Below are 16,320 nucleotides of genomic sequence, written 5' to 3' on the forward strand. Positions count from 1 at the left end.
ACTTTATAAAAGGCTTGGCACCTTTTAGGTGTGCATCACTTTCCCTATCCACACACACACACACACACACACACACACACAATTCTGCATTTCATATACCTTAAGTGTGTAAACTTTTCTCCCCTGCTCTAAGCTCCCTTTCTTCTTTACTACCATTTTTTTCTATACTCTTTGATCATGATCTTTGTGTGAGCTGAACTATTTTGATGTTGTCTATACTGATGGGTATATATACTCAGTTAAACAAAAATATTTAAGATGAATGACAATTATTGTCAAAAAAAGCAGTCAGTTCCAGTGACCACTGAATGCATGGGTGCCTTTTACTGCCAGAAAATTCACTGCCACTCCAGTCTTTTAACAATATCTATGAAGCAATGTAATTCCACCTGAATGTAAATAAGTGTCTAATCTTATAGATTTTTTTGGACTAGTCTTTTCTTATTTGTTTTCTTGTTTGTTTCTGTCACTCTGCCTCCTGAGTCAATAAATGTGTATAAGAGATGTATTTTTCTGCTAGAGGATACTATTGAGGAAATAAAGATAAAATATTAAGATTAAACTATGCCACAGCCAGAGCATTAAGTTGGAAGAGTGGACATGTGACACCCCCCCCCCGATAGCATGGTTTTCTCCTATGAAATGTTTTAGAGCATTTGTAAGACCCCTATTTTCATTGCTTTTAGTATAGCTCTCTCCTCTTGAGCTCATTCTGAAACTCAAAGTATTGCTAGAGAAGATTTCCATACTGTGACCTGCAAAGATGTAAACTACTACTCTGGGGTCGCTGGCATTTGAAAAAGGTTTTCACCCTTTACAGTTGTTTTTGTACTCATCCTTTTCGCCTGACTGCCTTTTATTCTGCCCTACCAAATCTGACATGCCTTTAGATCTCAGTCCCTCTCCCCTGTCTGCCTTAGTGTTTCTGTTTTCACTTATATGTTCACGCTCTCTTATATCTCTTTCTGTCTTGCTCTCAGTCTCCTCCAGAGTAAAATCCTTCAAAAAAAAACATGACCGCATATTTTGATCTTTTTTTGTTTGGCTCATGGGTGTGACCGTTTACCTTCATTTGTTTAAAAGTGCTTTTATCATCACTTTTTCCATGTCTTTCCTGTCATAGCTGTCATCTTTTATACTTTCTTCACCTTTATAGCTTCCTGTTACTGCCATCTATACATAAATCTCTCATCACTCCTGATTCCATTTACTGTTTTTAACCCTTGTTTAGTGTTTGAGGCTGTGAGACCCGTTTTCAAAGCGTGGGAACAAAAGAAAAATTATGCAGCTTATTATTATTTGAGCCTCAGATTCCTTGCTTTTGGCTCATTTTCTGTGAAGAACACATAAAATAAAACATCTTCAGGGATTTCATACTGTACACCCCCTACACATTTATATTACACATGTGGTGTTCAGGTCCAGTAGATAAAAGTGTGTGGGCCCTGTGTCCCTTCACTCTGCCTCCTACATGGCCCTGTTGTTAGTGTGTGTGTGGGTGGGTGGGGGGTGTTTTGTGTGTCTACATGCATGTGTGGTTTGTCTCTGTGTTCCTGCTTTTCCCATACAAGGCTGCAGCACTGTTAGATTTCAAGCACCTACACCTGTCTGCTCCCAAAATCCCACACATTTAACCCTCCGCCTTGCGGGAACCTTTCTATATTTTCTCATGCGTTATCCCAATTGCTAGATCGGACATGGGACACAACAAATAAATAGCTTTGCCTGTGTGGCTCCTTATTTATCAAGATGTGGAAATATTCTCTGCTCTGAGTACTTCATTGATTTTAGAAGAAAGGAAGATCTGAAAGCTGATGAGTTTTCAGAGCATCACACAGCGCAAACAGTAGATGGGAAGGTGGGGAGAGAGTGAGCAGGAATAACACACAGGAAATAGGGCAGACTCAAAACCAAGCCCCTGTAGTGAGGACTCCAGCCTTCAGAACATGGGTCACCTGCTCAACCAGGTGAGTTACAGCAGCAATGTCTATTCAGAGACTGGAAGTGAGTTTGATGAGTCTTGGTCTTCTTGCCCAAGAGTGGCTGCCAAGGTGGTGCAACCAACCCCAATATAAATCGCGGTTACTCTAGTGATAAACATCAAATCTGATTTTCAGCTTTCCATCCCAGTTGCCATCTCAAATTTTATCTTTATCAGGAGATGATCCCTGATGTAAATTCTGATCCAGCAAAAAGAAGAGTTGCATTGAATGAGGACCCAAAATGGTTAGGGAGACACAAAATGCATCAGATGCTAGAAATACATATGCAGCACACATATCAGAAGTGCCCCTCATTTGTTTTATAGACTGGTACAAACAGGGTATTTGTTCAGTCAGTCAGATGTGTTGTCTAGACTGAATCTTTCAGTTTCTAATTAAGTTCAAAGAAGTAAACATCAATAGTGATCAGAAACCTTGCTTCATTTATGCCCAAGATGTTTGGTTTTTTTCCTACCCATATCGTGGAATTCAGGTAAATGCCAAATTTGAATAATAAATGTGGTCTATATTGCTTGGAAATGGGATAAACAACTTCACAGTAGCTATTTTTTTCCAAGCCCTTCACTCTCGTCTTCATTAGCCCTCACTCAGTTGTGTCTTGTGCAATTTACTCTAAGCAGAGTTCAAACATGGGCTTGCATTCAGAACAGGAAATATAGTAGAAGGTGTGCAGACAGATCCAGAAGAATTAGCAGCAAAGTTGACTACATAGCAGTTTAAAAAAAAAAAAAAAATCAAAGGAAAATTTTCTTCAAAGATCAAGTACTTATGCAAAACAACTTAGTTCACTCACTATTCAAGATCTGCCTGTAATAAGGGGTGCAAAGCATGAAGGTGGTATCTTCAAAGTCTGGGATGATTGTAGGTGATGCACTAAACTTAAAAAAGTAAGAAAATTTGTGTTTCATCGATTTTTTTCTTTGTAGCAACAATGCTTCTCGTTTACCACATTCGTAAGGAAAATGCATCTGTCAGTTGGGTATTGTGTTGAGTACATGGGTTGTGCGCATGAAACAATTCCCAAATCTTCTTGATCAATGCCAAACTGCTTATTCTGCTATTGACCCCGCAAATGTATTCTTCTTCCAAATGTGGCAGCATTTAAGGGGAAATGAACAGGCTTTCCAATAGTATGAGATTTATTGCCAAGACACATTGTTACAACAAATAAATTATTGATCAAACATAAATTTCCTGACTTTTTGTGCTAAGTTTAGCTATCAGTCATAGACTGTTGTTTCAAATTACACCTTCTGGTGTATACACCTGGACATATCATTAGTGATGTACCTGGGGTCACTGGGTCATTTTTATGTCTTTAAGACATTCCTGTAGGAACTGAATTGGGTGTATCATAACCTCCCTTACTTCTTTCTGAGTTGGTTCATTGATGTCAAACTAGATGCAGGGTTGAGGTGGGGAGTGTCACAGTGGCCAAGCTCTTGAGCCCTCAGTGTCACTTGAGCCCTCAATGTCCTGTTGCGGTAGACATTAATCTCCTCTACTGGGCATAACAGGTGGCCATTGTGCTTTCACCCCAGTAACTTTCTCATAAATCCAGATGGGTTTGAAATGATGGTACTGCACTTGCACACCTTTTCGTCAGGATCTTCATTAGGTTGTGGAATGTTCCTAGTGGGTTGTTGTTCTTTGATGCCCAACCTGTCTACACCTATAGTGATAATAAAGCTGCTCATTGTGTGGAGCTACTCCCTTGGCTGTTGCAAGTAGTGCTGCAGCCACATCTTCATGAAACTGTGTCTCTTGGTTGTGGGTTAAACATGCAAAGAAATTGTGAATAGAAACTGCGAAAGAAAGAAAGAACGAAAGAAAGAAAGAAAGAGTGAAAAAGTAATTAGTTATGAGACACTTTTAATATGTTTGTCGTGATATAAATATATAGCAGTCCAATAATGCTGTGAAGCCTCAATCTGTCATCTGCTTCAATTTAAAATATACACTTTAGCAACAATTCAGCAGGCATCTAAACAAATAGCATTAAAGAGAAAAGTGAATACAAATTAACAAATTTGTTCTGAGCAGCCACCTTTTTCACAGAAACATTTCTACCCTGATGGGAGTGCTATCTTCCAGGAGAACATCCCCATTATGTCACTATCCACAGGACAAGAGGGGTCATTGAATGGTTTAATAAATATGAAAGCAACCACCAATCTTCCAGACTGAGAGGATGCTGGAGTAAATGTCGCCACATCTCGGTTTGTGACAAACCTCTGCTTCCTGTTGTAATGAGACTGATATTCACTGTATATTGGACCTAGCTCTCTCATTGCTACATTTCTCTCCTTGGTGCTTCTATCACTTTTTATTTATTTATTTATTTTTTACACCTGCCTCTATTTATCTGTATACTCACCTTTCTCCATGATCAGCCTTACCTGGATGCCACTGATCAGCTGAACGTCTGCTAAACACCTGGTAGCCTAGCACAACTAGCAAGCGATTCTTTGACTCTGTCTTCTAACTGTTGGTTTTACTCAATTACTCCTCGTCACTCCATTCCCTCTGTACTGTCTGGCAGGTGTTCCAGTAAGCAAGAACAATTATCACAATAAACCTAAAAGGAGTACTCTGAACGATTTACAATCACTGGCTTGTATTGATAGAACCATCCCCTCCTCATCTGTCCCAACATCACCTATTAACATTGCATCCTTCATGCTGTTGAATGCCTGTTCACTGAACAATAAAAGCAAGTAATTCATGATATCATTACTGATAGGAACATTGACTTCCCTTGCCTAACAGAGACATGGAAAAATCAGCAAGCCTTTATGTCATTCAACCACGCCAGTCTTCCAGGCTTTGTGTACATTCAGAAACCTTCCTCCAAAGGTTGTGGTGGTAGGTTAGCTGTCATACACCAAGCCAACAGGTCCCATCCAAGTCAGAGGTGATATATTGGATATGGTTTGCTCCATTGGGACACCTCTCTCTTCCAATTTGAGGTGCCTGTACCTTGCTGTCTCTGATCACCTTGCTATGTGCTTTTCTGTTCCTGTTACTCTGCCCAGGCTACGCACCAAGCGTACATCACATATAGGAACATTACAACTGTCAGTGCATTAGCCCTGAACAATTTGATAGCAGCCCAGTTGGTCTCACACTGCCCCAACACCATGGTCGACAGGCTTATTGACCCCCTCAAAACCCGGACTGTATTTTTAGCTGTAGCTATCTCATGCCAAAGCTCATTATTACTCTTCTCTCATTTGCAAACAGCAAAGTCATCCCAGATTGCTGTTTTCCACCATCAACTGGCTACTTTGCCCTCTTGATCCAGCTCACCCCTGACCTTTGTCACATTCCTGGACTTCTTCCAAGACAAAAGTTAACTCCATCCATTGGCAGATTCTGGCACCTATACATCAGGTTCAGGATCTCATCCACCTTATAGCACAACTACCTCAGTGCTCCTTCTCCTCTGTGAATTCCTCTCAGGTCACAAAGTGGATCTCTTAAGTGAAAGCCTCCACCTGCACTCTGGACCCCATAAAGACAGCATTGGTCAAAGCATGTCTACCTGCTCTGTGGCCTCTTATAGTTGATCATCTATTTCCTGGAGTCAGGAGTGGTACTCTCCAGCTTCAAAACTGCCTCAGTGACTTCCATCCTCAAAAAGCCAGGTCTGGACCCTGACAATCATAACAATTACCAATTAATCCCTAACCTTCCTTTCTTCAGCAAAATCTTGGAAAGGGCAGTGGCCAACCAACTACATCAACATATGTCTAGTCAAGAGCTCTATGAACCCTTCCAATCTGGCTATAGAACATACCACAGCACTGAGACCACTCTCATCAAAATAACTAATGACCTCATTGCTGCCAATTCTGGTGACATCAACATCCTCATCCTCCTGGACCTTTCTGCAGCCTTTGACAACATTTCTCATGCAATCCTTTTACATCTATCCAACTATATCTTGGCCTCACTGGTACAGTACTCTCCTGGTTTCAAATTTACCTCTGGAACCAAACATGGTTTGTCATCATGGGGAGCTCCTGTTCCACCTCTGCTACAGTTAACCACAGTGTGCATCAAGGTTCTGTGTTTTGCCAGCCTGTGACAATTTCTATGCTGATGATACACAACTTTATCTTAGTACCAAAACCTTTACCTAGCTCCCCCCATAATCACTTGTAAACTGTTTGCATGAAATCAAAACATGGATGTCTCAAGAGGTTGAAATTTTTTTAAAACTGATTAAAAAAACATCCATGTTTGTTTAATGAAAACATGGATGTAATCTAACCTACTTAGAGTCAACAGTAATAAAACAGAGCCCTTGGTTGTGGCCCCAAAGCCCTACTCTGGAAGATTGGAGATCTACTCATTGACCTAGATGGCAACCCCATCTCACCATTCCCAGAGGTTCACAATTTCAGTGTCGTTAAGGCCCCCACACTTTCATTTCAGGCTCATATCAAATCTGTCACTAAAGCAGCTTTTTTCCCAAAAGAACATCTCTCAACTTTGGCCATCACTCACTGACTCTGTAGCAGAGACCCTCCTCCATGCCTCTGTCACCACCTGGCTGGATTACTGCAATGGGGACCTGTTCCAGTAAGGCCCTGGATAGGCTCCAGTATGTCCAGAACTCAACTGCCAGGCTTCTAACAAACACTAAGCTCTGGCAACACATCACCTGCATAAATCTCCACTGGCTCATGGTCAAGTCACACATTACTTACAAGATCCTTCTTCTCACTTATAAATCCCTCAATGCCCTGACCCTCAGAACCTGTTCGACCTCTTTCACCCATACAAAAAGTCTCGGCCACTACGATCCTCAGCCATGGGTCTCCTTTCTGTCCTTGCACCAACCTCCATACCTTTGGGGAAAGAGCCTTCAGTGTGGCAGTCACTGCCCTCTGGAACTGTCTCCCATCAGAGCGCCGCAATGCCCCATCTTTTATGACACTTCTCAAAACTCACCTGTTCAACAAGGCCTTAAATCTCTTACCTTTTTGTTTATTTTCACACCTTTGTTTATTAATATTCGTTTGTAAAGCATGCTCAACTTTCCTGAAACATGCTATACAAATGGAAGTTATTCATCTTCTCCATTATTATTATTATTATATTATATTAAATGTTAATTTGCATAATTTAATTAAAATAACCAGTCCATTTATCAATTGCTTACTTTTTCCAACATTGGCTGTTTCCTTTAATTTGCCACTCATCTGTATACTAACATATTGCAACTGCAAAGTATATCAAGTCACTACTGGATGTCCAAAGTTGGTTGTCTTTATTGCTTTTGTTTTATAAACTTGACAGTTTTCATCTAATAGATTTGGACTTTAAATTAATAATTTATTAAATGTCATATTTTGGGTTTGCTTTCATTATGGATGTAAAGCAATTCAAAGAAAAATTCTAGAAGTGAGCAAGCACTTTCCTCTACTCAGTTTCTGCCTGCCCACACAACAGTGTAATAGCTTTCTTTCTTTCTTGCAACAAGGTGATATAATACTATTCAGTGTAACTTCAGCAGACACAAAGTCATACGTAACAAGCTGTAAGGGTAGTGGCTGGCGGTTTCACACTTTTCACTATGATGAGAAAAAAAATGGAACATCTATCCATTTGGTCCACTGGTCTAGGAGGAGGGAATTATTAAAAGGGTGTTTAAATAAAAATGGGGCAGAACTGAAAGTATAAAATCTTGTTTTAAAAATACTAACATATCTCATTAAACAGTAGTCTTCAAAATGACAAAGTCATGCTTAATGACAACGGACCCACAGCAACCTAGAATACATTCAGCACAGTTCACAGACCCAGGGAACTGCTGCATTTACTATATTATGACAAATACGGCACATTATTTCATGTATTCCCCTAAGGCATACATAATTTTACTATATTTCATATTATATATTTCATATTTTATCAATAAATCAGTGCTGAAATATTCAGAACTTAAAACTATCTAAAGCTCATACACACAGATATAAGAATAAGCTGGCGTTTTAGAGTTGTTTTATTGACCTCCACAGTAAAAACGTGATACGCTATACTTCTCATGTTTGTAAGTAGCCATATCTCCTGTTAATGCACATAACTGACTTTGTAAAAGCCAACCTAGTGGCATACAGCTGTTTTTGATGTCACAATCACTGGATGTTTATTTATGAGTTCACAAATTAAGCATGTTATCTGGGAGGTCACAGATTATGCCATAGATTACTTTATTAATAGATGTCTACCTCTGATCCTCAAGGAAATTCAACATTTCCGCATTCTGAAACACTTGGACTTTTATTAAATAAACATATTTGTCCACACACAAACTTGAAATCAAGAACTATATTGATTGTTACTAAAAAAAAAAATAAAAACTGGCAGTCTTATAGGCACCATTTTAAAATGACTTTTTCATACAGTTATAACCTTTTTCTATTGTGCCTAAGGCCCCTCTTGTCACTGGCTAAGAGCAAAACAAAACAAATCATCTTAATGTCAACAGGGTTTTTTTTTTTTCCACAAAGCAGTGTGCCCTGTGTTTTTTCAATGAGGGCAATGATGATGTGCTTCTGAGTGGATTATGAGCAAGGTCACTCAGCAGGTAACAACAATTTTTCAATATACATCATGTTTTAAAGTGAGAATATAAGACCTGAGGACAAACTGAAAAGAAGTGAGAAAAAAAAAAAAACTCATAGTGGGGGGAAGGGTCAAATAAAAAAATAAAAATGAAGAAAAGGGATAAACTGTGAGAAGAGTGAGAGAAATGATAGAGAGAAAACATGTGTTCTCAGTGTTCAGACTGCACCAGTAGAGCTGAAAATAGGGATTGGGACAGTTGCACCGTAGCTTCATTTGAGAGGACACACTCGACTGTGTGTTCTCTAAAGAACTCTCCTTGTACAGAAGCAAGGTCTTTTGGGAACACTGCTATCATCTTAAAAGACCATCTCTGTTTCTCTCTCTGCTTCTCTCCATCGAAGTTTCTCATTCTTTCTCTCTCTCTCTTGCCTCTGCCTTCTCTCCCTAAACAGGGGGTTAGGCCATTAGGGAACAATAGTGATGTCTTTAAAGGGCCTTCTGTGGCTGACAGAACAGCACGGCGAAACCCCAGAGGATCCATGTGATGAATCAGTGGTCACAGAGGACAGAGGGATTTAAGTGAAGTACGAACATGTGTCTACGTATGTGTGCGTGTACTGGTGTCTACTGTACAGACATTCCATGTAAACTACACATTTGGGAGCAATTTTAGATTTAAAATAACTGATTTAGCATGTGCTAGCTAGCAAAAGTTTTTTAAAAAATCCACTTAAAGTCTTGATATAGGTAAAGTTAGTCTAAAAACCTTTTTTCCTGAAGGACTGAATATGTTTTGATAATCTGGATGCAACGTAATAGAATTTGACCTCACTTAACTATGTATGCTTAACTTTACAGACTAGCAAGCGAAACCTGAACCTGTGTAAGCTGATGCAGGTTTCAGTACAATAAAAAGGGGTTCAACTAGTTAATGCTCACAAAAAAAATTTAGGTTCAAAAGTTACTGTAAAATACGCATTAGTTGTACTGTATAATTTATATTACTTAGCAATCTTCCAAAACAAACCATCCAACAATTATCCTGGCAAGTGGAACTGGGCTAAAACCAAACCTCAGACAGTACTGAATCTAGAGCTAGAAGAAAGTACTCAAAAGGTATGAACTGGTGTTACCTGGTTAGTATAGTAACTTCAAAAGACATCTGTGCTATGTTTATAGATTTTGTTTATTTAAATAAATTATGCATATAATGTATGTATGTGTGTGTGTGTGTTTTAATTGCTAACTACGTATTTCAATTTTGGGGCAGTTATCAGACCCTCAGTATCTGATGCAAAAGTGTTGTTTAATTGCTAAAAGACCTTGTAACATTCATCATTGGTCAAACTTTACTACAAACTACTGCCATGAAAAACATTAGCAGACATTATACTAACGGTTTAGCAGACTCACAGACCATCATGAAAGTTTTTAGAACACTTGAATTTATTTTTAACAAATAGACTACAACTTCCAGAGTGGATAAAAATCCAATTTTAAAATGCCATTTTATCACTATGTTAGCATAGCACCCCTAAAAGGGTCCCTTTAACTACAGCTCAATATTCATCCAATATAAACTGCTTGGTCGAGCTTCCTAGTTAGGAGATTTTATATGACCTACTGTATTCAGTACACTGATAAAATGCTTCAGCTTGGAAAATGCCTTTAAAATATGTCCACAGCAGTGATCCCATTGGAGTTCAATGCATACAGCATATTGATTGTGTTAATTGACCGCAATGAGGGAAATGGCGCTCCATTAACACTGAAACACCTAAGGTAGAAAAATATTACACCTCTTTCTATAAGATGAAGCTTTTAGGTGTGCTATACTTCTGTCCAAACACCAATGAGTGACGTCACTGCTGTTTTTTTCTCTTCTATTAGTAAGTACAATATCTGTGTTTTTATTAGAAGCATTAACTTAGTATCATTCTCCCATGTATCTCTCCTGTATCATATTTTCAAATGAAAGTGCTTAAAGAAAAATGATTGACCTGGAAAGAAACATGGCAAACACCTATAACAACAGGCAGTCAGTCTAGTGATGAGAAGAATAAATCAGACCAAAACAGGCCCTTGACCTTTTGTAGACATACACAGAAAGGGTATATGGTATATGCTATATGTGAATCAGATCAAGTTTGTGACCCCAAACACAAAGAGAGGCACAGCTGTGTAAAAAGATAGAGAAAGTAAGATAATAAGTTTGTAGCAGACGAGGTTGGGATCAGAAATCTCACAACATGCACAGCATCAACACACCACACGCACAGATACACCTAGAAAATTATAAAAACATTTGCGCGCGCACACACACACACACACACACACACACACACACACACACACACACACACACACACACACACACAAAGGAGCAGCCGCAAAAAAAATATTAGATTTTTGTAGAAGAAAGCTAACAGGCTGGCAAATCGGGGTGGCTCTTTATAAAAGGGGCATAGGATGTTTCTAGTCTAATGTTAGAATTAATAGACTGGAAAGAGTGGTCGTAAGATAAAGGGAGGAAAGGTAAAGCATGCACACAGATATGTCACTTGCATGAAGATGCAGGTTGCCTCTTTCAGCGTGCTGTTGGAGTTATGGTATAAATTCCATTCTGTTTATTATAAATTATCATATCTTCTGTTTGTATATTTTCTATAAGTTGTTTTACGTGCATATGATACTGTTGTTTTTATGTTTGAAATGGGAACACGTGGTGGTATTTTTTACAAAGGAAGTTGTAGTTACCTGCAGGCTGAGAGCAGCCTGCAGAGAACACATATAGGATACGTGTCTCGTATACGCCATGTTACATGCGCACATGTCACAGTATGCTTACGACCATATATGGTAAGGAAAAAGCCAAGAATGTTGTTTATTACATGCTGTAAACTGTGTTTGATGTAACCCACGTGATCTTATTGTGAAAATCCGAATAAAAGCGCTGCGCAGGAAGCAGTTCGCCAGGACAGACAACTTCCGCTCAGCTGAGAGCTGAGTTCAAGGAACGGATCTCTCCTCCTTGCGCAAGTTCAAAAGAGTTGTGTGTTTGTTCTCTGAGTTTTTAAAATGATCTGAACCTATCAGTGCCCTGGCATATGCATACACATGCACATGCCTGTCTATCAATGTGTGTTTGGCAGAGAGAAACTGAGCATAAGAAAGAGCATCATTTCTGACCAGGCATCCATTATTGCTCTCTCTCTCTCTCTTCCCTCTCTCCCTGTCTTATGTACTGTCATGCTGAGGTGTCAATTAAAGCACACTGTCTTCATAACCAACACAGTGTCATTTCTGTAGGTCATAGATAGATAGATAGACAGATAGATAGATAGACAGATAGACAGATCTTATTGCCTTACCAAAATCAGAATCATAGAAGAGGACAAACTTCTGCCAGCTATACTCAGATACCACTTGCATGATGACCTCATTGAGATAAACAGGTGGGCGAACCATTAGGGTGTAGTCATCTGTGCCAGGGACTCGACTGGTGGGTGGGCAGGCAGAACGGGGTGTTCCCGCTGGGGAGCGCTGGATAAAGAGGTGGGGGATGTGCATGGCATCGGCTAGAGTTTGAAGGCTGCCTGCCGACATGCAGCCAATTGAACTGACCAGAGCCAGGATTCCACGGTTCATCAGCTCACAGGCTAGGGGAAGGAGAGAGCAGATAAAGAAGAAAAAAAAAAGAAGGCATATATTACATTTCAAAGCAAAGGAAAAACTATTACTCGTTTTATTCTAAGAAACATCAGCTGCGAAAATACACGTTATGTTGTTGATCCTGATTGAAGTGCTTGGAAAAATATTTTGGAGATTATTCCCACATGCACTGGACATTTATTATGAAAACCAAAGCTATTATAGTCATATGTTGTGCTGTCTAGAAACACAGAGAAAGGAAGTATAATTAAACAGATATGTAGTAGTAGAGCAGAAACATAATGTCCTCTTTATGTAAAATGCTATTAGAAACCAAGGACTTTTATGCCCTTCTTCTTCATGAATAAATACAGGCTAACTCCTTAGACCCTGAAGACACTGTCGATTCCAAGTTGTCTCATAAATATATATATTTAAAATATGCCACTTTTGCCAGAGACTTTTTGTGCTCCGCTTCCTAAATGCTCCTCAGCACTAAGACGCTTTGTGTGTGCTTACTTCACTTCTTATTCCTTCCTGTTAGGCCTCTAGTGCTATCAAATATGCCTCTGCCTCCTACCCTCTCAACCCACTCCCCTGTTATCTCCCTTCTTGTTCAAAACAGCCCCTCTGAGTGCTTACCTTTCAGCCCCAATCATTTCAGAGTCACAGTCTTGCAGTGATTTTTATTTTAAGTGCCTTACAGCACTGCAGAAGACTATACAGTGGCTTCACTTTGGAATCATCTGCTTTCCTCTGCCACATCCTATCTAACATTCCTCCTTCAGAATCTTTCGATTTTCACCTACCAATCTTTCACACCATCTTCACTCACTGGCTGCTTTCTCCATCATCTCTTGTTTACCCTCATGGCAACATAAACATTCACCTATCCTTGCTTCTTCACTCTTTTGACTCATCACCTCTTTATTGCTTTGGTCTTTTTGTTTGCCTCTGAAAGTCCCCAGCTTTCCCTCCCCTTTCCCTCATCCCTTATCTATCCTGATCCTCATTTCATCCTCCTCTTCTGCTCCTCACTGCATCCTTTAATGTTAGAAGTGTTTATTTTACTTCTAGCTGACTAAAATCCTGTCACTGATTCACTGAGAAAAAAACCAGGAGTGGTGAAAAAATGTTTAAAGACAGTATAGCAACACAAACACAGATGTAGATACACAGACTGTGAAATGGCAATGTATAAAAGCAAGTTAGCACTATCTAAAACACACACAGTCAGCCTGTGTAATGCCATAGGGAGTAATCTGTTGACACTGCAGAAATAAAGCCAAAGAAAGAAAGTGAAAAGAGAAAAGTCTCAGAAAAAGAGAAGCTTGAGGAGACAGAATCATGGTGCTGAGAAAAGCAGAATAAAACACTGCATGTGTGCAAGTGTGCATGTGTGCATAACAACAGGAGAACATGTGACCTATACAATATGACAGTGAATACTGTGTCAGCTGGTTTGCACAAAAACAATCTAATGACTTGTATTTCAAAGTGTTTTGTGAGGATAAAGTCTTAAATCATGACAAATTAGTGTGTGTGTGCATGCAGATCTGTGTGCATGTGTGTATTACTGATGCATAACGTGCTGTCTGATTAATTTCTTTTGTAGTTTAATTTAGTTTGCTTAATTAAATCAAGCTTAATTAATTCAAGTTAGTTCAAGCATCACTGGCCTTATTTATTTATGAGATGCTACAGTCACCCTAAAACCAAATTCATGTCACTCTTTATTTTTCTTAAACAGTCTGTGATTGTAAACAAAAAAGTTTAATGCATAAGACTAAATACATACTAGTGATGGTTCACTCAAAACAATTTTATGTAACACTGGCTATAGTTGTCACTCAAGCAGTTCTGTGACACTGATCTAATTTGAAACCAATAACTCTCAATATATGAACAAACCCATTCTGTAATTAACAGGCAAAACATTGTTAGAAGCAATTTTCCTTTTTAGCAATAGCTGAAGGGTTTTTTCAGACAACCATTTCCTTCTGCATTGATGTAGATGATTAATGTGTAGAAGTTAATACTGTTTCAGTCTCACTGCCCATTGTTCAAGTCTACTTTTGAAGAATTAATTAAGGTGTTACAATATATGATTAAACTTTACAAAATCTCAGCATACTGCTTAGTCACAGCCATTATTTTTTTAAAAATATAATTGAGACCAGAATCAATCTACTAGGAACTGTGTTTGAAATGATGTAAGTCTAGTCATGTCTATGTCTATGCAAGTGGGTGAACTTCTGGTGGCGCAGCCATGGAGCCCTCCACATTACACAGCATGGATGTACTTGCTGCATTTAATTTAACTTGCTCTATGACACTGGTGGAAAATGCCTGCAAACCTGTTGATGTTAACTATGCAACAATTTGTTTTTTGGCAAGTGTCTAATGTAGTAGTTAGTTGGCACAGTGGCATTTTAAATTATGTTTAGCAAGCAAAGCAAAAAAAGTGGCAGAAGGACAGAAGAGAGGGAGCTGTCCATGGTGCTGATCAAAAGCTGGAATGGTGCTATTATTTTTGCACTTACACAGTGTGTGTGTGTGTGTGTGTCGGTGTCGGTGTCGGTGTGTGTGTGTGAGTGAGTGAGTGAGTGAGAGACAGAGAGAAAGATAGAGAGAGAATGTAAGGTACAGTTGTTAGACAAGCAATAGATCCTACATGTCTCTGCATATTTGAACATATGACCTCAGTAATGAAGTCACTTCACTGACTCCTAGTTCAATACAGAATTACCTTTAAAATCACAAAGTTCAAAGAGCAAAGAGCAAAGAGTTTGGTCCCTCAGTAGATCTCGGACTTGCACAGTGTCTATAACCCAACTAGCCCTCTCAGGTTTTGGGTATCTTATAACTGTTCCTAGAATTAGATCCAAGTGTGTTGAGGGTGCTTTTGGTTACTGTGGTCCTGTTCTTTGGAACAAGCTGCCCGCTGGCCTGAGGTCAATTACAACTGTGTCTACATTCAAAAACAGACTTGAAACCTTTTTTATTCTCACAGGCTTTCAGTTAATAACTGTGTGTCTGTGTGTATGTTAACTTGTATTTTATCTGTGTAAAGTTTTGTTTTGTTGCTTTTATTGCCTTAAGACACTGTAGCGCTGCAAAGCTTTTTTTTTTTCTTTAAGGTTTTTATCTTTTATGATAAGTACATAGAGTTTATGTGCAATGCTATGTAAATAAAACTGACACTGACATTTGAGCTGAAGACATATTTCATACATTGGGTGACATTATCTAGACTTTACATGTGTATTATAGCTGTCGTGCTAACAAACATTTTAGCTGCATTGTAATAGTCTAGCAATGGTGCATTAGCCTAGCAACATCAAGGCTTTGGCTAATGGAAAGCTTTGCTAATCCGTTACTTATTAGGGCACTTTGGAGAATTAGTGCCCTCATCCCCTCTATATCACACATTCTTAAGTCTGTGGGAGGCTTCTAAGCACTAGCCCCATTAATACTTTTTGCTAATAACTTAAAGGGCCCGTTGCACTAACCCAACCCAAGTTTACATCACTCTGATGTAGGCAATAGTTTAGTGAGTGAACATGAGAAGTAACTAGAGCTACCGGTACAGTGTTAAGCTGTAGGGATGCACAATGTTTTAAGAGTACCTGCTGTGTATAATGATGGAACTTTCTTATCACAAACACAGGTTTGCAAGCAACAGAAAGTGTAGCCATTTGGATCGCTTCACCTATCATGATGAACTATAACCACCACCAAGCCACACTCACACACCAACATCATTGCTCTAATCTGTCTGCTGTATTTATTAATTTTTTCTAGGTATGGATCATATGTATCACACATGTGTAGCAATATATCTTTTCACACTTTTCTAATTTTATATATATATATATATATATATATATATATATATATATATATAAAAAGTGTGTTTATGTGTGATATTCTGTGACATTACAAAATGACAAGCTACATAAAACAAGAATATTGTACCTATGGCTCATCCAGTTAATGTTTATATGCAGACATTTTGATGTTTTCTTTGTATGTCAGTGTGCATTCTACATGTGCTGTTTGCAGCAGAGCATGTTATTGAGCACTC

The 16,320-nt window shown here is 38.9% G+C and overlaps 1 protein-coding gene across 1 annotated transcript in view; it reads right to left on the bottom strand.

Annotated features, from left to right (window-relative positions):
- grid2 (glutamate receptor, ionotropic, delta 2) overlaps positions 1-16,320 on the bottom strand; it is a 540,691-nt gene that overhangs the window by 229,674 nt on the left and 294,697 nt on the right. The window contains exon 3 of the mRNA XM_030736912.1: positions 11,954-12,241. Within this exon, the coding sequence (XP_030592772.1) occupies positions 11,954-12,241 (288 nt within the window). The remainder of the gene's footprint in view (positions 1-11,953; positions 12,242-16,320) is intronic.

The sequence above is a fragment of the Archocentrus centrarchus genome, chromosome 9 (assembly GCF_007364275.1).
Source record: "Archocentrus centrarchus isolate MPI-CPG fArcCen1 chromosome 9, fArcCen1, whole genome shotgun sequence".
Classification (NCBI taxonomy): Eukaryota; Metazoa; Chordata; class Actinopteri; order Cichliformes; family Cichlidae; genus Archocentrus; species Archocentrus centrarchus.